The sequence below is a fragment of the Mobula birostris genome, chromosome 6 (assembly GCF_030028105.1).
Source record: "Mobula birostris isolate sMobBir1 chromosome 6, sMobBir1.hap1, whole genome shotgun sequence".
In the NCBI taxonomy this organism is placed as follows: domain Eukaryota; kingdom Metazoa; phylum Chordata; class Chondrichthyes; order Myliobatiformes; family Myliobatidae; genus Mobula; species Mobula birostris.
The window spans coordinates 68,284,682-68,309,647 of NC_092375.1; the positions used below are offsets into that span (position 1 = coordinate 68,284,682).

The window sequence follows — 24,966 nt, forward strand, 5'->3', positions numbered from 1 at the left end:
ACACCAATTTTACCTTATGACCTCATCCTCAAAATGAGAAATGTAACACAGCAGTAAGTAATTTCCCTCCTCAAAGTACAACTGGTCTGTATCTGTATGATTAAGGTCTTGACTGTTAATGTTTTCATGATGCCTTCATTCTGCAAAAGTCCATTGTCCACTCAGGCTGTCAGCTTGCACGTAAGCCAAAAGGGATAAGTGATATCCACATTTAACTTGCCCCTCATTCCACTGCAGACTCAACTTACAAGAGAAGAACTCTCTTAGAGTTGCTGATGTACCACTGCAGATATCTAACTGGAGTGCCACGGCAGCATGGTGATTAGCGCGATGCTATTACAGCTCCGGGCATCCTCTGTAAGATAGTTTGTATATTCTTCCCATGAGTGTGTGGGTTTCCTCTGGGTGCTCCAGTTTCCTTCCACAGTCCAAAGATGTACTGGCCTGTAGGTTAATTAGTCATTGTAAACTGTCCTATGATTAGGCTAGGGTTAAATAGGTGAGCTGCTGCGCTGTTCCACGCTATATGTCTAACTAAAAATATATAACTGTACTGCTCAATGGTGAATCTGAACAACATTCCTACAACCTGGATTGCTCTCAAAGCATACTCACCAATTAAGTTATTTTTAATTGCTCCTCATCCACGCCCAACCTGGTTATCATCCAAAATCAGTTTGAGATAATAGCTGAAGTGTTAAAGGAGGAGTAGAAGGAGAAAGAACAAGAGGGACAAGATAATGCCAGAATGCATCACCGAAACATCCAGTTATGGATCTTTAACATCTCCACTTAAGTTTGCAATTTTTAATCGGTTCATGCAAACTAAATCATTTTAGATTTTGACTGCCCCTGTCAAATCAAATCTCAAACATCTCTGCTGCAAGGAGAATAATTTCAGATGCTCTTGTCCATCATGAGAACCTTTATATAAATAATCTTTTCTATACCCTAACACTTTCATTTCCATTCTAATAGGCAGTATTTGACAAAATACCTGGTTGTGCAATCAATTTAACCACATTCTATGTTCTAATCACCCTGATTTATGCTCTATACCACAAATTGCAAATTCCATGTTTTATGTAACATCTTTTCAACCTGTCCTACCATCTTGCAAGATATATTCACATAAAAGCCCAGATGTGTATGATCCTGTATTATTTTGTCAATATTGCCTCTCCTTATTTTTCAAATCAAAGTGTATGAAAGTGTACTTGTCTTCACTAAATGTCATCTTCAATTTGTCTCCACATTCCACAATACTATGCCCACTGAAGAGTACTGCTATTCTCCTCACTATCTGAGCACTTATCCCAAGCAGACAGCCTTTGGTCTTGCATGTAAGCTGACAGCCTGGGTGGGCAATGGACTGGTGGAAAATGAAGGTGTCATGAAAGCATTGACAATCAAGACCTTAATCATACAGTTACAGAGCTCAGGGTCATGATGGTATTGCAGGATAAGATGTTGTGTTCTATTGCCACTTTGAGGACATTTGGTAGGGGCCATAAACACGGACTTTGATTTTCCCAAGGTTTAGCTGGAGGCTAATTGAACAAATAATAATTATGGTTACTGTGAATCTGCGTTGATAAAGACCCAGATGAAAGCAGTTTATTAATATCAATGCCATGCAATAAAAGGCAGTGTTCTCCAGAATAAGAATTGACTTAGAGACCAAGAGGGTGTGGTAAATAATTGGTTTTCATACTGGATGGAAGAAGGCATTGGGCTTCTTAGGAGTTGGTACTGGGACTATTACTATTTTGATGCATATTACTGTGAAGAGTAAAATTTCCAAACTTGCAAATGAGTCATTTCATTGGGCTTGATTAATAGGGTACATAATAGGAAAGTAGTTGTTGAGGTATACAATATAAAACCACTCAATAAAACACCAGATGTGAGACCATTACACCCAAATGGTTCATATAATCTCATGAATTTAAAAAAATGGTTGGAGAACAGAAAACACAGAAATGGAATGCATGGATTGACTATATTTCTCTATTTTTGCTTCAAAGTTTGACCATTTTAATAAGTTATAAACAAATGAAAATATAGATATTGACAAGTAATGGTTTAAGAATAAATGCTGAATTCTACCAAATCATGGATGAATTCGTAAGTATATAAATTGCACTTATGTGTAAATTACATCCCCTTCATTAGCACCTCCAAAAGTAGTACCCAGATTTGACTTATACATTAATTTTTAGATGACGTGATTGAGCGTGGAAATGGCAGATGAGGTATATACATGTAAGTGTAAAAATAAATGCTTTAGTTTAGTAGAAAGATGTTTACAAAGGTACAGCAAAGGAATGCAATCATATAGATAAGACAATTACATACCATTGTCAAATAAATCATAAAATAAGAAGATATTAGTATTTCTGGATAATATCCTATATTTCATTATAATCCTCTTATTTATTTATTTATTTGTTTGTTTGTTTAAAGGCAAATGCGTTTTACTTAATTTAATATTACTCCAATAATAATTTTTACTACCACTTCAGATCCGGCGGCGTCATTTTTCATCACAGTCACCCAGTCAATAGGTTCGGGGCTGTTGTTATACAGAATAACTTGCTCCTGCTTTGAGGTTCCATAGTAGGTACTGCCAAAATGAATACATTCAAGCTTCTGGCTGGAAAAATCAAGAAGTTCCAAAACTGGCTGAACAATGTTTCCCTTAATCTTCACAGTCGTTTCTCTACCACCTTCAAACTTCACCCTAGAAATAAAGTCAACAAATCAAAATAAAGCAAAAGAACTTATCGTGAAAATACAGTTTTCAATTACTAATGATTTCTCCTCACACTTGCCCACAAAATTTGAATTCTCAAGTCAAATAACTGGATTAATTGATCTTGTTCAGCAATTCAAAAGTGCACCTAAAAATTCAAAAGAGCAGGAAACTATGCAAACAAATAGTAAAAACCACAACATTATGTCTTGGGGGAACTCCCTCCACAAATCTGATGGGTGTAGCTTTTCATTAGTGCTTTCCATATCAGCATACAATAAAGGTATTTAAGAAGTCCTTTAGATCAGATGAATTGAACCGGTACTGATTGAAGTAATGGCTGCATCTTTTAACAGAGAGATGTTCACTGACTACAACCTCTGCTAGAAATCACTTCTAATCATTGTTTTCCATAGCAATGTCAAAACAATCACTATCTTTTGGGCACTGTACTGTAATGTATTCATGGAAATAAAGGAGAGTGAGAGAAATGAATTATTTGTGTCCCAGGAAGCCTTCCTGAGCAAAAATGAAGTTTCAGTAATAGGAATTTACCAGAAAGGTTATACAAGAAGTGATCACAGGATCTACAATGCTTTGTAAAACTATTCCGCCTCCAAACCCTTTGTTCATATAAATAAGTATTTGCAACCAGGGATTTTGATTAATCTAACTGAGAATTTTTATTTGTGAATCATATGTTCGTTTATTCACAGTAGAGCCCAAAAATATGGAAAATTGTAAAGCATGAAAAACTAAAAATTCAAAAACTGATATGTCAGCAGTTCAAAAGTATTTGTTTCCCTTTGCTCAGCTACCTCTCACAGCTATGCAACCAGTCATCTTTTTGGATAAGTCTCTATTAGCTTTGCACAATGTGATGGAACAAGATTTGCCCATTCCTCCTTGTAAAATTGCTCAAGCTTTGCCAGATTAGTTGGGGAGCAGCAATAGACAGCAGTTTTGAGGTCCTACCAGAGACCGGATTAAGGTCAGGACTCTGACTGAGCCATGGGCCACTCAAGGACATCACTTTTCTTCATTTGAAAATTGAAGAACTACGTGGTTGCTTTAGCATTGTGTTTTGGGTTGATGTTCTGCTGAAAGATGAACTTCCTCCCCAGTTTAAGCTAACAGGTTTTTATTCAGGATCACTCTGTATTTAGCAACATTCATCTTCCCATCAATCCTGATTGGATTTCCAGTCCCAGCAGCTGAAAAGCATCTCATTAGCATGATGCTACCTCCACCGTAGTAGGGATGGTGTTAACTGACTGATGCACCATATTAGATTTACACCATATGAACCATATGAGGCCAAAAATTTCAACTTTAGTCTCATCCGAGCACAAGATCTTCTTCTACAACTTGACAGTATCTGCTAAGTGATGTTTTGCGAAGTCTTTACAAGTAAGGATATGTTTTTTTTAAGCCAGGGCTTCTTCCTCACCACTCTTCCATAAATACCCTTTTTGTGCAACACCTTAGAGATTAAAGAGCCATGAGCTTCATGTCCAGTTGCAGTCACTGACTTCTGCAGCTCACTCAGAGTGACTGTTTGTATCACAGTAGACTCTCTTTTCTGCCATTCTTCTCCAATAACTAAGTTTAGAGGGGCGGTCTGACCTAGGCAGTGTGGCTGTGGTTTCATATTTTTTCCACTTTTTCCACAATGGACTGCATTGAGCTCCAAGGTATGTCAGTGCCTCTGAGATGGTCTTATACCCTTCCCCAGGTATGTGCTTCTCTATTATCATTCCCATGACCAGTCTTGAATGCTCCTTTATCTTCATTTTGTTTGGTCTGTTGAAAATCTACCATGCTGTTGGACCTTAGAGAGAGAGGGGGTATTTATTCTTATGAGTTCTTTGAAAACAGGTTATCCTCCAATTTTCTACATCAACAAATTATGTGAGTTCATAAGATAATATATTGCTCCTGAGGTAAGTTAGCACAGTAATTACAAAGGAGATGAATACTTTTTCTCATCTCACAATTTTGGTTTTTAATTTTTAATAAATTGTTGACTGGTTTTCAAATTTTTTGACTTAATATGATGGACAACATTTTGCAAATTAGCTCAAAAATCATACATTTTAAATTTAGAAAATGAGATAGTAAAATCTGAAAATAGTTATGGTGGGTGAAACACTTTTTCAAGGTAATGCATTCACAGTCCTAGGGACCGCATGCTTGCCCAGAAAATGTGTCACATCCCATTATTTTTTGTCATTGCAGAACAATGCAAATTCAATTTTACATGAGTAAATTGTATCAGTATACAGTAAATCAATGGGCCAAAAACATTCTCCTGAAGTACCCCTGCATTAATGGCCTTCCACAATTATGAGTGAGAGTGAGGCGGGAGGAGAAGATGGCGACGCAACGCAGCTTGCAGCGGCCACTCCGGTGGTGATGTCTGTTATTTGTCAAGTAGGGTGCCGTACACAATCCTGATTTGATGGAGACGGACGCGAGAGCACGGAGGAACGTCTGGAGAAACTTCTGAAATGCCTGCTTCACTGCTGCTGCTACTGTGTGGTCCGGAATCCCCGGAGAAGAAGGTCCCAAGTCCTCAGCTTTGCTTATTGCTCGGCGGCCAGGGCGGGGTCGAGGCGCTCGGCGGAGGATGGTGCTTGGAGAGGCTGTATCAGAGGGGCTGGTCAGAGGCTCGAAGTTTTCAGACGGACTCAGAGTCGGCTATGGTCAGGGGCTTCCAATGCATCGGCAAGTTGTCGGTGCTTGGAGGTTCATAGCGGGAAGAGTTTCTCCCTTCTGCCGCCTGCGTTAGATCAGGGGTCCACAAACTTTTCTGCACTGCAGACCAGTTTATTATTGACAATATTCTTGTGGACCGGCCGACTGGGGGGATGGGTGGGTAGGGTTGCCAACGGACAAGAGTAACTGTCAAATACGTTGTGGTTACCCCAAGAAGACTACCATGACCATGAAGCCTTGCATGGGCACCAGTGCACATGCGTGTACGTGCCGATTTTTTTCTACAAATCGTTTCTGGCAATTCTGTTCCGGGGGGGTGTTAATCACGACTGGCATATAGGTGATAAGAACCATAAGTCACTTATAAGTGGCTAATATGCTTAATTTCATTTCTAAAAGGGTTTATCTAACGAATTTAATATTAAACATATTTTCCTCACATTAATATAGTGATAAGTCACTTATAAGTCAATAGCATCATAACATTTTAAGTAACGCTTGGATATTAAACACACAGCACATATTTTCCTCGTATGAACATATAAAATCATTGCAACACACCAATATTGCTGAATCAGTGGCAGCCCTGCAACAACAAGGTGCCATCGAGGGGTGACAGGAGACAGCGAAACTCAAAGGAGGTTCCTTATGTCCAGTCTATTCCACAGTTTACACAAAATAATCTGCAGATGCTGGGGTCAAAGCAACACTCACAACACGCTGGAGGAACTCAGCAGGTCGGGCAGCATCGGTGGAAAAGATCAGTCGACGTTTCGGGCTGGAACCCTTCGTCAGGACTGTAGGGGGAAGGGGCAGAGGCCCTATAAAGAAGGTGGGGGGAGGGTGGGAAGGAGAAGACTGGTAGTTTCCAGGTGAAAAAACAGTAAGGGGAAAGATAAAGGGGTGGGGGAAGGGAGGCAGGGAGGGGATAGGCAGGAAAGGTGAAGAAAGAATAGGGGAAAACATAATGGGTAGTAGAAGGAGGCGGAACCAAGAGGGAGGTGCTAGGCAGCTGGGGGATGGGGCAGAGTGACATAGGGATAGGGGAAGGGAGGAGGAGGGAATTACCAGAAGTTGGAGAATTCTATGTTCATACCAAGGGGCTGGAGACTACCTAGACGGTATATGAGGTGTTGCTCCTCCAACCTGAGTTTAGCCTCATCATGGCAGTAGAGGAGGCCATGTATGGACATATCTGAATGGGAGTGGGAAGCAGAGTTGAAGTGGGTGGCTACTGGGAGATCCTGTCTGTTTTGGCATCTATTCCACAGTTTAATTTTTGTTACATTCATTGCAGAGATATGTTGGAAATGGAAGCAATATTTTCAGTGCTTTCGTGGCTATCTCAGGATATTTAGCCTTGACTTTGATCCATAATGCCGGCAGAGATGTTACGTCAAACATACTTTTCAGCCCGCCTTCATTTGCAAGCTCGAGGAGTTGACCTTCTTCCCACGCTGACATGGATGGTGTGTGCGTAATGACCTCATGTGAATTCAAGCTCAACAGTGGGCATGACAGGGAATGAGGAAAAGTGCAGCTGACTCATCTCGCCAAATCATATCGTTTCCTCATGGCCCGGTAGCACATGCTTTGCGGCCCGGTGGTTGGGGACTGCTGCGTTAGATGATGGGTTGTACAGGACTTTGAGACTTTTTTTCACTGTGCCCATGGTCTGCTCTTTATCAAATTATGGTATTGCTTTGCATTGTTGTAACTATATGTTATAATTATGTGGTTTTGTCAGTTTTAGTCTTGGTTTGTCCTTTTTTTTGTGATATCATTCTGGAGGAACATTGTATCATTTTTTAATGCATGCATTTCTAAATGACATTAAATGAGGACTGAGTGACCTCATAATCTAATCTAATCTTTTTTTTGTTGGTTTAGGTTCTATTGGTGGAGAGTTTGTTTTTGATTCCAAATGATTTCTTGCTCCCATACTTGATTAAATCCTGTCCTCCACCATCAACTCTGCTTTCAAAGAGGCTTTTCATTCCAGGACGAAGGAGATGTCTTTCTTTTTTAAAGAAAGAAGCTTCTCTTCCTCCACCATCAACTCTGCTCTCAAATGCATCTCTCCCATTTCACGCACATCTGCTCTCACTCTATCCTCCCGTCACCCCACTAGGAATAGGGTTCCCCCTGTCCTCAACTACCGCCCAACCAGCCTCCGGGTCCAACATATAATTCTCCGTAACTTCCGCCACCTCCAACAGGATCCCACCACCAAGCACATCTTTCCCTTGCCCCCTTCTGCTTTCTGCAGGGATCGCTCCCTACACGACTCCCTTGTCCATTCGTCTCCCCCATCCCTTCCCACTGATCTCCCTCCTGGCACTTGTCCTTGTAAGCAGAACAAGTGCTACACATGCCCTTATACTTCCTCCCTCACCACCAGTCAGGGCCCCAGACAGTCCTTCCAGGTGAGGCGACACTTCATCTGTGAGTCGGCTGGGGTGATATACTGCATCCAGTGCTCCCGGTACGGCCTTCTATATATTGGCGAGACCCGACACAGGCTGGGAGACCGTTTTGCTGAACACCTATGCTCTGTCCACCAGAGAAAGCAAGATCTCCCAGTGGCCACACATTTTAATTCCACGTCCCAGTCCCATTCCCATTCTGATATGTCTATCCACGGCCTCCTCTACTGTCAAGATGAAGCCACACTCAGGTTGGAGGAACAACACCTTATATTCCGTTTGGGTAGCCTCCAACCTGATGGCATGAATATTGACTTCTCTAACTTCCATTAATGCCCCTCCTCTTCTTCACACCCCATCCCTTATTTATTTATTTTATATATTTTTTATATATATTTTTTAGTTTTCCCACTTTTCTCTCTCTCTCTTTTTTTCTCCCTCTGTCCCTCTCACTATAACTCCTTGCCTGCTCTCCACCCTCCGGGCTCCCCTCCCCCTTCTCTTTCTCCCCAGGCTTCCCGTCCCATGATCCTCTCATATCCCTTTTGCCAATCAACTTTCCAGCTCTTAGATCCACCCCTCCCCTCCTGTCTTCTCCTATCATTTTGGATCTCCCCCTCCCCCTCCCACTTTCAAATCTCTTACTATCTCTTCTTTCAGTTAGTCCTGACAAAAGGTCCTGGCCCAAAACATTGACTGTACCTCTTCCTACAGATGCTGCCTGGCCTGCTGCGTTCACCAGCATTTTTTGTGTGTGTTGCTTGAAGTTAAGAGCTATCATTTTCATTGCTTCTTTGGAAATCAGTTCTTTTATGCATATTCGGACCAAGTCTCCTGCAATGTTTATGAAGCTCAACATCATCCAAGACAAAACAGACTATCTCCCAGCCAAAACACCCCAGGCTTTAGCACCCAAGTTCAAATTCAAGTTTATTGTCGTTCAGTCGTATACATCTATACAGCTAAATGAAACGATGTTCCTCTAAGACGAAGGTGAAAGACACAGTACATATATCACATAAGCACATAAACACAATAATATTAACAGATAAAAATAAGTACTCCATAGCTGTACAAGTTGACATGAAGTGCATATACAACATATAGTTAAATATTCAACAATATTACTGCTACTGGCACTATTATAAATAATGTATTCTGAGTGGTAACACAGCACTCAGAAGTCTTACAGCCTGGGGGAAGAAGCCTTTACCCAGCTTAAAAGTTCTTGTTCTTATACTGCAGTACTTTCTGCCAGAGGGTAGGATGTCAAAGGGAATGTAAAACAGATGGAAGGGGTCTTTGACAATGCTGAGGGCTCTGTGAATGCAGTGCTTCTGGTGTAGATCCAGGATGAGGGAAAAGAGAGACTCTGATGATTCTCTCAGCAGTCCTCACAATCTGTTGCAGGGTCTTGTGGTCAGATGCCTTGCAATGCCCATGCCAGATGGTAATATGATCTCCGGAAAGCCATCTCACGGGCTAAGTGGCAATTCTGAACTAAACCTGAATCAATAAAGGATGCTCGACATTTGTGGCAGGGCTTGAAAACTATCACCTCTTATTAAGTAAAATCAAATGATATAGGCAACAACAGGGCTTTACTTTCTGATGAGCGCAATGCCTTCTTAGCTCGGTTTGTCCATCAAAACATGGAGGAACCACCACAAACTCCCACAGCCTCAGATAATCCTATGATTTCAGTCTCTGGGGCTGACATGAAAACAGTCTTTAGGAGGGTAAACCCACAAAAAGCATCCGGTCCAGACAGGGTACCCACCTGATCAACTAGCTGGAGTGCTCACCAAGATCATTAGCCTCTCGATTTCAACAGTGTGAGGTACCACCTACTTCAAGCAGGTTTCAATTATACTGGTGCCTAAGAAGAACATTGTAACCTGCCTCCATGACTCTCGTTCAGTACCACTTAAATCCACAGTGATGAAGTGTTTTGAGAGGTTGGTGATGAAACATATCAACTCCTGCCTAAAAAGCAATATGGATCCACTCCAGTTTGCCTATGGGAGCAACAGGTTCACAGCAGATGCCACCTCACTGGCTCTTCACTTAATCCTAGAACATCTGGACAGCAAAGATGCATACATCAGGATGCTCTTTATAGACTACAGCTCGGTATTCAATACCATTGTCCCTTCAAAACTAATCAATAAACTCCAAGACCTTAGCCTCAATGCCACCTTGTCCAGCTGGATGCTTGATTTCCTCACTTGCTGACCCCAGTCATTTCAGATTGGCAACAGCATTTTCCCCATGATTTCCATCAGCACAAGTACACCAAAAGGCAGGTGCTTGGCCCCCTGATCTACCTGCTTTACATTTATGACTCTGTGGCTAAACATAGCTCCAATGCCATATTCAAGTTTGCTGATGGCATCACTGTTGTAGGCCGAATCAAAACTGGTGAAGAACCAGCATATAGGAGGGAGATTGAAAATCTGGCCTAGTGGTGCCATAACAACAACCTCTTACTCAATGTCAGCAAGACCAAGGAGCTGATTATTGACTTCAGGTAATGGAAACCAGATGTCCACAAGCCAGTCTTCATCGGAAGATCAGAGGTGGAAAGGATCAGTAACTTTAAATCCTTCATTGTTACTATTTCGGAGAACCTATGTGGGCCCACCACGTAAGTGCAATAATGAAGAAAGCACAGCAGCACCTCTACTTCCTAAGGAGCTTGTGAAGATTTGGAATGGCACCTAAAGCTTTGACAAACATCTATAGATGTGTAGTGGAGGGTATATTGACTGGCTGCATGAGACCCTTGTATGGAAGCACCAATGTAGGAAAATCCTACAGGAAGTACTAGATATGGCCCAGTCCATCACGGGTAAAACCCTCCCCGCCACTGAGCTCATCTACCACTGTCGCAGGAAAGCAGCTTCCATCATCAGGGACCCCCACCACCCAGGACATGTTCTCTTCTCTCTGCCATCAGGAAGAAAGTATAGGAGCCTCAGGATTCACACCACCAGGTTCAGGAAAAGTTATTACCTCTCAACCATTAGGTTCTTGAACCAAAGGGGATAATTTCTCTGAGCTTCACTTTTCCCATCATTGAAGTGTTCACACAACTTGTGGACTCACTTTCAAGAGCTCCTCATCTCATGTTCTCTATATTTATTGCTTATTTATGTATTATTATTTCTTTCTTTTTCAACACACATTGGTTGAACACCCAAGTTGGTAGTCATTCATTAATCCTGTTATAGAGTCAGAGACAAGTATAGCACAGAAACAGGTTCTTCAGCCCATCTAGTCCAAGCAAAATCTATTTAAACTGCCTACTCCAATTGACCTGCACATGGACGATAACCCTCCACATTCCGACTATCCGTGTACCTATCCAAACTTCTCTTAAACATTGAAATCGAGCTCACATGCATCACCTGTGCTGGCAGCTCATTCCACACTCTCATGACCCTCTGAGTGAATAAGTTTCCCCTCATGTTCCCATTAAACTTCTACTTTTCACCCATGACCACAGTGAAAAAAGCCTGCTCACTTATACCCTATCTACACTGTCACAATTTTGTATACCTCTGTCAAATCTCCTCTCAATCTTCTATGTTTAAAAAGAATATAGTCCTAACCCATTCAATCTTTTCTTATAATTCAGGTCGACAGACCTGGCAACATCCTTGTAATTTTTCTCTGCACTCTTTCAACTTTGTTTACATTTTTCTTGTAGCAAGACGACTAAAACTGCACACAATACTCCAAATTAGGCCTCACAAATGTCTTTTACAACCTCACTATCTTCTGTACTCAATACATTGATTCATGAAGGCCAATGTGCCAAAAGCTTTCTTTATGCCCTATCTACCCGTGATACCACTTTCAATGAACTATGTACCTGTATTTGTTCTATCACACTCCTCAGTGCACAACCGTTCATTGTGTAGGACCTCCACAATGTGCAAAACCTCGCACTTGTCTGCATCAAATTCCATCTGCCATTTTTCCAGCTGATGCAGATCCTTCTGCAAGTCATGAAAGCCTTCCTCACTGTCCACTACACCCCCAATCTTGGTGCCATCCACAAATTTGCCGATTTAGTTCACCACATTTTCATCCAGATCGTTGATATAGATGCCAAACAACAAAGGACCCAGCACTGATCCCTGTGGTACAGCACTAGTCACAAGCTTCCAGTCAGAAAGACAATCCTCTTCTACCATTCTCCGGCCTCTCCCACAATGCTGATATCAAATCTAATTTACTACCTCATCCCTAATGCCAAGTGACTGAACCTTCTTGACCAGCCTCCCATGTGGGACTTATCAAATGCCTAACTAAAGTCCATGTAGACAACATCCACTGCCTTGCCTTCATCCACTTTCCAGGTAACTTATTCAAAAAACTCTAAGATTGGTTAGACATGCCCTACCATGTACAAAGTCATGCTGACTGTCCTTAATCAGTCCATGTCTATCCAAGTACTTATACATCCAGTCCCATAGAATACCTTCCAATAACTTACCCTCAACTAATGTCAGACTCATCGGCCTGTATGTTTATGGTTATTATTCTATTGTAGATTTATTGAGTATGCCCACAAGGAAATGAATTTCAGGGTTGTATATGGTGATACATATGTACTTTGATAATAAATTTACTTTGAACTTTGATACAGCCAGTCAGAACATTCATGATGGCTCTCTGGTAGAATGTGGTTAGAATAGAGGTGGAGAGGTAGAGACTTTGCTACAATACAAACAGTCTGAGATTTCTCTGTCAAAATGTCCATAACTCAGTTCAAAGTAGAATTTATTATCAGAGTATATATATGCCACCACATACAACCCTAAGATTCTTTTTTCTGCCGGCGTACTTAGCAAATCTATAGAACAGTAACTGTAAACAGCATCAATGGACAACAAACTCCAGCACAGTCTGGACGAAGTACCTGGCCAAGTACTAAAGATCTGTGTTAACTACCTGGCTAGTGTGTTCACAGATATCTTCACCCAGTGGCACTTAAATCCATAGTGATGAAGTATTTTGAGAGGCTGGTGTTGAAGCATATAAGCTCCTGTCTGACTGGTGACTTGGATCAGCTCCAATTCACCTACCAAAGCAACAGGTCCACAGCAGATGCCATCTCATTGGCCCTTCACACAACCCTGTAACATCTGGACAGCAAAGATGAATACATCAGGATGCTCTTTATTGATTACAGCTCAGAATTTAACACCACCATCCCCTCAAAACTAATCAGTAAGCTCCAAGACCTGGGCCTGGATTTCCTCACTTGCAGAGCCCAGTCAATTCAGATTGGCAAAAACATCTCCTCTAGAAGCTCCATCAGCACAGGAGCACCACAGGGATGAGTGCTTATCCCCCGGCTCTACTCACTTTACACCTATGACTGTGTGGCTAAGTGCAGCTCCAACACCATATACAAGTTTGCTGATGACACCACTGTTGTGGCTGTATGAAAAGTGGTGATGAATCAGCAGATAAGAGGAAAATTTGGCTCAGTGATGTAATAACAACAACCTCTCACACAATGTCAATAAGAACAAGGAACTGATTGTAGACTTCAAGAGAGGGAAACCAGAGGTCCATCAACCAGTAATCATCAGAGAATCAGAGGTGGAGAGGGTCAGTAACTTTTAACTCCTGGGTGTCACTATCTCAGAGGACTTGTCCTGGACCCATCATATATATATATATATATATATAATTGCAAAGAAAGCACAACAGCTCCTCTACTTCCTCAGGAGTCTGTGGAGATTCAGCATGCCATCAAAAGCCTTGGCAAACTACTATAGATGTGTGGTGGAAAGTGTGCTGACTAGCTACATTATGCTCTGGTATGGGAACACCAATGCCTTTGAACCTAGAAAAGGTAGTGGATTCGGCCCAGGACATCACGGGTAAAACCCTCCCAATTATTTAGCACATCAACATGAAACATTGCCATTTAAAAGCAGCATCTGTCATCAAAGATCCTCACAACCCAGGCCATGCTCTTTTCTCGCTGCTGCCATCGGGTAAAAGGTACAAATGCCTCAAGAGTTGCAGCACCATGTTCTAGAATGGTAACTACCCCTCAATCATCAGGCTCTTGAACAAAAAGGGATAACTACACTCATTCTACTTCTGGTGGTCCCACAACCGATGGTCTCACTTTAAGGACTCTTTATCTTGTTACTTCATGCTCAGTCTTTATTGCTAATTATTTATATAGTCAGCCCTCCTTATCCGCGAGGGATTAGTTCCGGGACCCCTCGCGGATACCAAAAAATGTGGATGCTCAAGTCCCTTATTCAACCTGGCAAAATGCGGTGGACCTTAGGACCCAGCGGAACCCCGGACCTTATTTAACCTGTCTTAGTGCAGTGGACATTAGGACCCGGCAGTGGAGCTCTGAATCCGCAATGTTTCTGATCACGAAAATAATCACAATCGCAATTTAAAATTAAGTGGAAATAATAAAGCGATCAGAAAGAGGTGAAACGCCATCGGTCATTGGAAAAGCGTTAGGCTACAGTCGGTCAACGATCGGAACAATTTTAAAGGATAAAGTGAGAAAAGCCCAGCCCCGATTAAAGCTACAATTATTACTAAACAACACAGTGGTTTAATTATTGGGTTTTGGGGTTTTGGGTTCTTGATCCTTCACATCAACCCGGCCGGGATGGAGAGCACTCGGGAGCGGTCTGGCACTGGATCGAACTCGGGAATTTCCGTTCCTGAGCCCGGTGCTGAAAACATACGTTTCTTAAGTGTTTTATATGCATAGAAAGGTAAAATATATACTATATACCGTTACGTACCCCGTAACTGGGTTGCCAAACCAGCAGAAATGGACCACTTAGTTGGAGTCTGGATTACTGGAACTAAGAAAGTTTTATTAAAGAAATAAGCAACACAATACTCCAATAGTAAGGATATAAATGCAACAGGTTAGCAATGAATAAACACACATGTACACGGAACTATGATAATAGGATCAATCAATCTCTATCGCAGTCTAGGGGTAAGATGATCAGTCATCAAGTGACACAGAGTTCAGTTCAATTCAGTTCGCAGTAATCGCCGTCGTGTCGTTGGGGAGAGAGAGAAAGAGAGAGAACGAATGAATATGCAAATCGGATTCCAAACAGACCTTCGATATTCCTCGCAGTTAGGTTTCGGGCGAGCCCTTTGTAATGTCTTCTGAGGTCACCGACTGTGACCCCTCCGTTCCAGATACGATCGTTCTTCTGCGATGAACCCGGCACCCAGGCAAGGGCGGACACACACACCAGGTTCCCGCCCGACTGTATCTTTCCACCCTGTGCGTCTATGGCTAGTCCCGCGACCAGACCTCCAAAAATTCCCACCAACTTGTGGGGGGGGCATACCGCTTTCAGGGTCTCGTTACCTCGTGGAGTCGTGTGTCTGTTGCCTTAGCGAACCTGTCCCTTTTTATCCCCCTGCTGGGGTATCGCCTGTCCATCAAACTTCAAACAGTTCAGAGTTCAAAGCCACTGGTCTCTGACAATACTCGGAACCGTGTCTCCTTTCGGTAATCTCTCTCGTCTCTCTCTTATTAGCACCTTGCATGTCCCCCCATTGTCCTCTTATCGGCATCAATCTTCTGATAACTGGTTCTTTTGTCACAATACTAAGACAAACATTTGACTAACTAACGCTAAATAATACCGGATGTACCTGCTCCGACTTACTTAGTAAGATAACTTCCGTTTTTTTATCCCGATCCATGATAACCTACGCACATCCTCCCGAATACTTTAAATCATCTCTAGATTACTTATAATACCTAATACAATATAAATGCTATGTAAAATAGTTGTTATACTGCATTGTTTAGGGAATAATGACAAGAAAAAAAAGTCTGTACATGTTCGAACAACAAATGCTGGAACAGCACCTCCGGGTTTTCTCGATCCGCGGTTGGTTGAATTTGCGTTTGCGGAACTCGCGGATAAGGAGGGCCAACTGTATTTGCATTTGCAAAGTTTGTTGTCTAGTTGCAAGAGGGAGGTGTTGAGACTCAACAAGGATAGTTTACTCACTAGCTTTTGAGAAATGATCGTATTGAATGCTGAACTAAAGTCAACGAACAACATTCTGATGTACATCATTCTCCAGGTGGGACAGCCTTTATTTCATATTTTGAGCCAAAGAGTGAGAATCAGAAGTCATCTCATATTCAGAAGAGGCTGAAAGACCCCCAAATGAAAATATACACATGCTTTCTTCATAATGTCACACAATGTTTTGACAAATTCAATTTGATTTTTCAAAACAACGCACCTATCCACTTCAAGTTGGATCAGAGTGTAGAAGAGCTCCTGCATGACATAGCAAGCAGATTTATTGAGCCAAAGGTATTGAGAGAACGGAACATTCAGGAGAGTGATGTGAGCAACCCTGAAATTCACCGCCCAGATGAAGAGCTTTTTACTGGGTATCTGGCAAGGAGGCAGTGCTAAGCAAGGAAGCACAAGAGATCCCCCCTTACAAGACAAAGCAGTTCTTCAAAGATGCCAGAGCATTCTATGTCAGGTGCTTTCAAAAAATCTTGCAGAAGTTCCCAATGAGAGACCAAATCTTGAAAAATCTGTCAGTGGTCAATACAGAGAGCCAAGATGAGGTGAATCCAGACCAGATTTTGACTTTGGCAGACAGATTTCCAAATGTGATCAAGGCAGATGCAAGAGAACAGCTCCACTTGGAAGTCCTGGATTATGTCTCAACTAACCTTGAAGGAGTGCTGCCAAACTACAAAAGTTTGCCAGTTGATGAGTTCTGGGGGAAGCTGTCCAAAGTAAAATCTGTGAGCACAGGGCAATTGAGATTCAAAGAGCTCTGCCAGTTGATGAAGCTGCTTCTGGTGCTGCCAAATTCTAATTGTGATGTAGAAAGGGCATTCAGCATGGTGCGTCACATTTAAGTCAGAATTCAGAAGTCAGCTGTCTCACAAAACATTTGTAAATCTGCTGTCTTGCAAAATTAACAAATTCATTAACACAGTCTGCTATGAGATTGAGACTTCCAGCAAAATGCTCAAATCTGCCAAGCAAGCCACATCACAGTACAAGGAAAGTTTGCAAAAGAAATAGAAAAGCTATTTGCATTAGCATTTAGCTATTAGCATTGAGAGTGGCAACAAAATACTCAACAAGGAATATGTGTGTGTGTGTGAGTGTGTGTGTAAATAGTTTCAATATGTGATCAAATAAATTGTTGTGTTCTTTCATAATCAAATGTCCTGTATACATGCACCCTTGGGGGGAGGAGGGGATATGGGGTTGCAGGAGGCGGGGGTGCTACCTCCCTGAAATGAGTCTTTGCAGGGTGGAATGTCTGGCAGCTAAACTAATGGTTTATCATTTTTCTCATTTTTCATTTGTAAAGTATTAGTACATTACCCATGTGATGTAATTGTTTTAATTATGAAGCCAATTAATTCATTCATTCCTATCTAAGAAATTTCTTTTATTTTGTCTATAAAAGTGATAGATTTTTCAGAAGCACCATCTTTATTCCTTTGTCTTACAGCCCTTAGCATTAATTCCCCTCTTAGCATCGTTTCTCAGCTCTTTACAGTATTTAGTTTACTTAATATTTGTATGCTTGTTTGTACACTAACATAAACTGAAATCTTGGAATTAAGACTGCTTGTCATTTCTGACTCCCAAAAGAACCCGAAGGATCAGAAATTAAACAGAGAGGTATCCAACAAATTAAATTGCAAGCATCAACCAATTTGAAGCTGGAAGCACAGTAAGAGACCAGGAGCCAAATGCAAGACAATGAGGTTATGTCATTTAGCACATCAAACATAGTTACAAATTGGGATGCGTATATACTCAAGGAATCAGCCCTTTCAGCATTAATTGTAGATGTTTGGGATCACTGACACCAGAAGCTTTTAAGACTATCTCTGTGAATTACTTTACAGTCTTCAAAGTTTCGGGTCTCAGCAAAGGTATCAGGAAAACATCACATGTAGATGATGTCGTCTATTAGAAATTAATATAAATATCAGAAAGAAGGCAGGACTGTTAGGAATGATGAAGGAAACAACACGAAGGTGGGGGTTACAGAAAAAAGAACTAGCATATATTCCTCAATCTTTGGTCTCTGCAATGGATGACTCGTTCATCCGCAACTCATTGGTATGTTCTTATAGTTCATAAGAATTGCACCTGTGTTTGGAAATTCTTTGCAGTTTATAGATCTTTTGTAATTCATAAATCGTTTATAAATGATTGTGTGTTGAGAATTATTGGCCTGAATTTAAATAGGTATCATTAAAAGTAAGGAGAATCCTATCTGCAGGCTGAGAATAAACAGGGAAGACATAAAATAAGTACAGAACCTTTGCTACTTAGGAAGCTGGGTGACATCAGATGGCAGGTGCGACATGGACATCGAAAGAAGAATAGGGATGGCAAAAGGCCATCCTTATGAGAATGAAGAGTATACTGACCAATACTAAACTAGGCATGACAACCCGCCTCAGAGTACTGAAATGTTACATTTATCCAGTTATATGGCTCAGAATGTTGGACAATATCTAGTAACGTGAGGAAACAAATTGAAGCAGCAGAGATGTGGTTTTTGAGGAGGATGCAAAGAATATCATGGATGAAATGAATATCTAACAAGGATATCATGAACAGAGCAAATACAAAAAGAGAAATAATGTATGAGATCATGAGAAGGCAACGTAACTTCATTGGACATGTGATGAGGAAAGAGGAGTTAGAATGCACGGTAATTATGGGAAAGATTGAAGGGAAGAAAGCAAAACGAAGACAAAGACAAATGATGATGGAGACAGCAGCCAGAGAACTGGAAATGAATAGCAATGAATTGATCCACTTGACCCAAAACAGGAGTGTGTGGGTCATGGCAGTCAAAGCTCAAACTGGGCACAGCACCTGGTGATGATTATCATCATTAACATAGAACATAGAATAGTAGAGCACAGTACAGGCCCTTCGGCCCACATTGTTGTACCAACCCTCAAACCCTGTCTCCCATATAACCTCCCACTTTAAATTCCTCCATATACGTATCTAGTAGTCTCTTAAATTTCACTAGTGTATCTGCCTCCACCACTGACTCAGGCAGTGCATTCCACGCACCAACCACTCTGAGTAAAAAACCTTCCTCTAATATCCCCCTTGAACTTCCCACCCCTTACCTTAAAGCCACATCCCCTTGTATTGAGCAGTGGTGCCCTGGGGAAGAGACGCTGGCTATCCACTCTATCTATTCCTCTTAATATCTTGTATACCTCTATCATGTCTCCTCTCATCCTCCTTCTCTTCAAAGAGTAAAGCCCTAGCTCCCTTAATCTCTGATCATAATCCATACTCTCTAAACCAGGCAGCATCCTGGTAAATCTCCTCTGTACCCTTTCCAATACTTCCACATCCTTCCTATAGTGAGGCAACCAGAACTGGACACAGTATTCCAAGTGTGGCCTAACCAGAGTTTTATAGGGCTGCATCATTACATCGCGACTCTTAAACTCTATCCCTCGACTTATGAAAGATAACACCCCATAAGCTTTCTTAACTACCCTATCTACCTGTGAAGCAACTTTCAGGGATCTGTGGACATGTACCCCCAGATCCCTCTGCTCCTCCACACTACCAAGTATCCTGCCATTTACTTTGTACTCTGCGTTGGAGTTTGTCCTTCCAAAGTGTACCACCTCACACTTCTCTGGGTTGAACTCCATCTGCCACTTCTCAGTCCACTTCTGCATCCTATCAATGTCTCTCTGCAATCTTTGACAATCCTCTACACTATCTACAACACCACCAACCTTCATGTCATCTGCAAACTTGCCAACCCACCCTTCTACCCCCACATCCAGGTTGTTAATAAAAATCACGAAAAGTAAAGGTCCCAGAACCTTGTGGGACACCACTAGTCACAACCACACATCTTCCCACCTTTATCTCTAATCGGTCCTACCTTCACTCCTGTCATCCTTTTGTTCTTCACATAATTGAACAATGCCTTGGGGTTTTCCTTTACCCTACTCGCCAAGGCCTTCTCATGCCCCCTTCTTGCTCTTCTCAGCCCCTTCTTAAGCTCCTTTCTTGCTATGCTATATTCCTCAATAGACCCATCTGATCCTTGCTTCCTAAACCTCATGTATACTGCCTTCATCCACCTGACTAGATTTTCCACCTCACTTGTCACCCATGGTTCCTTCACCCTACCATTCTTTATCTTCCTCACCGGGACAAATTTATCCCTAACATCCTGCAAGAGATCTCTAAACATCGACCACATGTCCATAGTACATTTCCCTGCAAAACATCATCCCAATTCACACCCGCAAGTTCTAGTCTTATAGCCTCATAATTTGCCCTTCCCCAATTAAAAATTTTCCTGTCCTCTCTGATTCTATCCTTTTCCATGATAATGCTGAAGGCCAGGGAGCAGTGGTCACTGTCCCCCAGATGCTCACCCACTGAGAGATCCGTGACCTGACCCGGTTCGTTACCTAATACTAGATCTAATATGGCATTCCCCCGAGTCGGCCTGTCAACATACTGTGGCAGGAATCCATCCTGGATACACTTAACAAACTCTGCCCGTCTAAACCCTAGGTGCCAATCAATAGTAGGGAAGTTAAAGTCACCCATGATAACAACCCTGTTATTTTTGCACCTTTCCAAAATCTGCCTCCCAATCTGCTCCTCGGTATCTCTGCTGCTATTGGGGGGCCTATAGAATACTCCCAATAGAGTAACTGCTTCCTTCCTGTTCCTGACTTCCGCCCATACTGACTCAAAAGAGGATCCTGCTACATTACCCACCCTTTCTGTATCTGTAATAGTATCCCTGACCAGTAATGCCACCCCTCCTCCCCTTCCCCCGCCCCGTCTCTAACCCTTTTAAAGCACTGAAATCCAGGAATATTGAGAATCCATTCCTGTCCTGGTGCCAGTCAAGTCTCTGTAATGGCCACTACATCATAATTCCATGTATGTATCCAAGCTCTCAGTTCATCACCTTTGTTCCTGATGCTTCTTGCATTGAAGTACACACACTTTAGCCCTTCTACCTTCCTACCTTCACACCATTTCTTCTGCTTCTCTTTCCTCAAAGCCTCTCTATATGTTAGATCTGGCTTTACTCCATGCACTTCTTTCACTGCTCTATCACTTTGGCTCCTATCCCCCTTGCAAATTAGTTTAAACCCTCCCGAACCATGCTAGCAAACCTACCTGCAAGCAGACACCAACAGAATCAACAAACTTATTCGTAAGGCCAATGATGTTGTGGGGATGGAACTGGACTCTCACGGTGGTGTCTGAAAAGAGGATGCTGTCTAAGTTGCATGCCATCTTGGACAATGTCTCCCATCCGCTACATAATGTACTGGATGGGCACAGGAGTACATTCAGCCAGAGACTCATTCCTCCAAGATGCAGCACAGAGCGTCATAGGATGTCATTCCTGCCTGTGGCCATCAAACTTTACAACTCCTCCCTTGGAGGGTCAGACACCCTGTGCCAATAGGCTGGTCCTGGTCTTATTTCATAATTTACTGGCATAATTTACATATTACTATCTAACTATTTATGGTTCTATTACTATTTATTATTTATGGTGCAACTGTAACGAAAACCAATTTCCCCCTGGGATCAATAAAGTATGACTATGACTATGACTATTGCTCCCCCTCGAGTTCAGGTGCAACCCATCCAATCTGTACAGGTCCCACCTTCCCCAAATGAGATCCCAATGATCCAAAAATCTAAAACCCTGGCCTCTGCACCAACTCCTCAGCCACGCATTCAACTGCCATCTCCTCCAATTCTTACCATCACTATCACGTAGCACTGTGATAAAATAAAATAACTGTGTTTAAACTACTTTGTTAGCTGGAAGTATCTCCTTCTTGGTGGGGTGTTGGGGGGAAGGGGGTAATCCCACAACTCAAGCTGTGGGTATCGGCAGCTAAATCTCGCTGTAGAGGTTAGAAGGGAAGTAAGCTAGTGCTTGATGAGTAGACAGATACAGTACAACTTTCCTATATTGAGGATACCCATAGATATCTATGTTGGATAGGGCTTAAAATCTTCTTTTGAGTTTAGGGCTTTGTGGCCAGGGAACCAAATACTATCACATAATTGAAGTCAAGACCAGTAGAGCCAAAACATACATATTTTTCTGGACTTTTGACATTAAACATGCTGTTGGCAGAAGCAGAGTGTTCATCCAGATCACTGGCAGGATTATACCACTCAAAACCTTTCAGTAATTTATTTGAATGCCAAAGGCTGATTTTTCAGTCTTGTGGAGTTACTTCACAATGCCAATACAGGCTTCAGACCACTGTATAACTGCTGCTTTCTACTAATTTCAAGCAGAAGGCCGAATGAGATTATAAAAAGCCTTAGAGATAAAAAGCTGCTATGGTTTGGATGATTTGTTCATCCCTTCATCTCAAGCATCCCTGATGACTGCCACCTGTTAAAATAATGGTATGATCACTGATGATATAAACATCCAAAAGAAAATACGAAGAGATATTAAATACAAGATGATAAACTACAAAATATGAACTTCTGTATTTTAGGAACAACCCTTAAAAATCTGAATAAGAGTTTTATATCAAAAAGGAGAAAGTCGGAAACAACAAAATGCACAGATGACTTACATGTGCACACAGCGGATAATAAGTAAGTATGTAAGTCTTCCAACAGGCAACGATCTGAAGTCATTTAAAGGCATAAAGAGCTGTGAATGGACTAATCAGCAACTTGGAAGTCAAGAAAAATCAGGAGTCGGAACCAAGATCCTGATTTTAGGACCAGAAACATTAAGGTGGCAATTACTTCATTTGCTGGTGACACATGACACTTGACACTTTGGGTTGATTTTTCCTGAGAACTAGCATTGGCTGCCATGGGGCAAATCTGATGTGGTAGCAGAGGCCAAAGCAAATATTTATGTTATTGATTAGCACATGCTCAAAAAAGGACATATAAATTAATCACAGTTTTACATTTTAAATCTTGAGAATTAAGACTATACTCACTGGAGCTTAGAAAAATGAAGAGATTCAACAGAATAATTGAGTGCAGATGGTCTGCAAGTGTATAGCAGCAGCTTGGGAACCACTTTAAATTTTAAAGACTTACGTGACCATTTCATCAAGAACCATTGGCTGTTGGGTCACCAGTTCAACTTTGATCAAAAATTCTGCTTTTGCTTGAACCCTTCCATTCCTCGGCATAATAGTCAAGAATGGATTTTTTGGACTATTAATTGCAAAGAGACCTAAGGGAGAAAGAAAATTTGATACATTTCTATCCATTTCTGCATCATCAAACATTCACAATTTAATGTTTGAAAACATACTATTTCATCTGCAAGTTTAAATATTTATTGACAATTTTTCATTTTAGAACACCTTTGTTGCATTAAGAACTTCTAAGGAATGTGAATAAATATCAAGCATTTCTGTAAATGCAGTTAAACCAAATAGTAAAGGATTTATGTAATGCAAACGACTTCTGCAGAAGATCCCAATGAAAGATAAAACAATTATATTTACGCTCCTTGGGTTTTGTTTGATTTTACAGATTTAGCATCATAGTCATAAACAAGCCATAAAACTATTGCGCTGAAACCATGATAAATTCAAAGCAAAATAAAACAATTTTGTAAATGGAATCTGCATTCTTATGATTTGACACTAATATTTAGGGGTGGCACTTAAATGGAAATAATCTTTCTTTGAAAAAAGTGCAAGTATCTAAGTATTCAAAAAGTTCAAAATGCATTTCATTTCTCAGTTTTAATTGTTGGCGCATGGCCAAGTGGTTAAGGCATTGGTCTAGTGATCTGAAGGTCGCCAGTTTGTACCTCAGCTGAGGCAGCGTGTTGTGTCATTGAGCAAGGTACTTCTCTGCGACGACACCAGTGCCAAGCTGTATTGGCCGTAGTGCCAATGGACAACATCAGTGGCATGGAGACGGGAGACTTGCAGCATGGGCAACTGCCAGTCTTCCATACAACCTTGCCCAGGCCTGCGCCCTGGAAACCTTCCAAGGCGCAAATCCATGGTCTCACGAGACTAACGGATGCCTATAATTGTTGGCTTACTCAGCATAACCAAAACTTTAACTCACATTCCTATTAATATTTTGAGTTTCCCATCAATCTTAAACAGTGAGCTGAAACAACATACGTGGTGGAACCTTGATGACAGTTTTATGTGTATTGCTTGAATTTGTCCATTATATTGTTATATTAAGACTGAAGATGTTGATTCAAGTCTTAGACAACAATCACAATACTCCTGATAGAACAATCTGATACAGTACCATTGAATGTATTATCCTTCAGATGAAATATTCAATTGACACATTGCTGAGCGCCTCAAATAGATGTAATATATAATAAGTAACTATACATTGGGTTAGAGCAAATATCTATAGAAAAAGTGTCCTTTAAACAATATTTGAGAAATATAATTTTTCTTCCCACTGATTCTGCCTGATTTGCTCTGATCTCATCACTTTCAGTTTTTATTTCAGATTTCTAGCATTTGAGGTTTAATAACAGTGTGGAAATGGAGAAATAAGCCAGAGCGGTATGTCTGGAACTTCATGAAGCACTTTTTTAAGGTATTGAAGTAGAAGTTTTTACTTAAAATAAGAAAGCATGGTGTTTGCCACAGATCAGTTAAGGGACAAAATGTAAATAGTAATTCTTTGGTCACACAGATAGTTACAGATTTGTGGATCACTGGGATCTCTTCTGGAGAAGGTATGACCTGTACAAAAGGGACAGGTCACACCTGAACTTGAGGGGTATCAATGTCCTTGCAGGAAGGTTTGCTGGAGCTCTTGGAGATGGTTTAAACTAGGTTGGCAGGGGAATGGGAATCAGATAGGTCAAAAGATACAGCAGATTGGTGCAAAGTTAGATGCGACATGTAGGGAAATTGTGAAGAAGAACAGGTAGTGGATAGGACATAAATGCAGTCAATTGGATGGGTTGAAATGTGCCTATTTTATTGCAAGAAGTATTGGGAAC

General features: G+C 41.4%; 1 protein-coding gene across 1 annotated transcript in view; it reads right to left on the reverse strand.

The window, feature by feature from the left end:
- The window catches only part of LOC140199082 (cilia- and flagella-associated protein 47-like), a 697,686-nt gene that overhangs the window by 641,907 nt on the left and 30,813 nt on the right, over positions 1-24,966 (reverse strand). Inside the window, exons 4-5 of the mRNA XM_072260570.1 lie at positions 23,064-23,202; positions 2,518-2,743 (exon numbers count right to left, since the gene is read on the reverse strand). Of these exons, the coding sequence (XP_072116671.1) occupies positions 2,518-2,743; positions 23,064-23,202 (365 nt within the window). The remainder of the gene's footprint in view (positions 1-2,517; positions 2,744-23,063; positions 23,203-24,966) is intronic.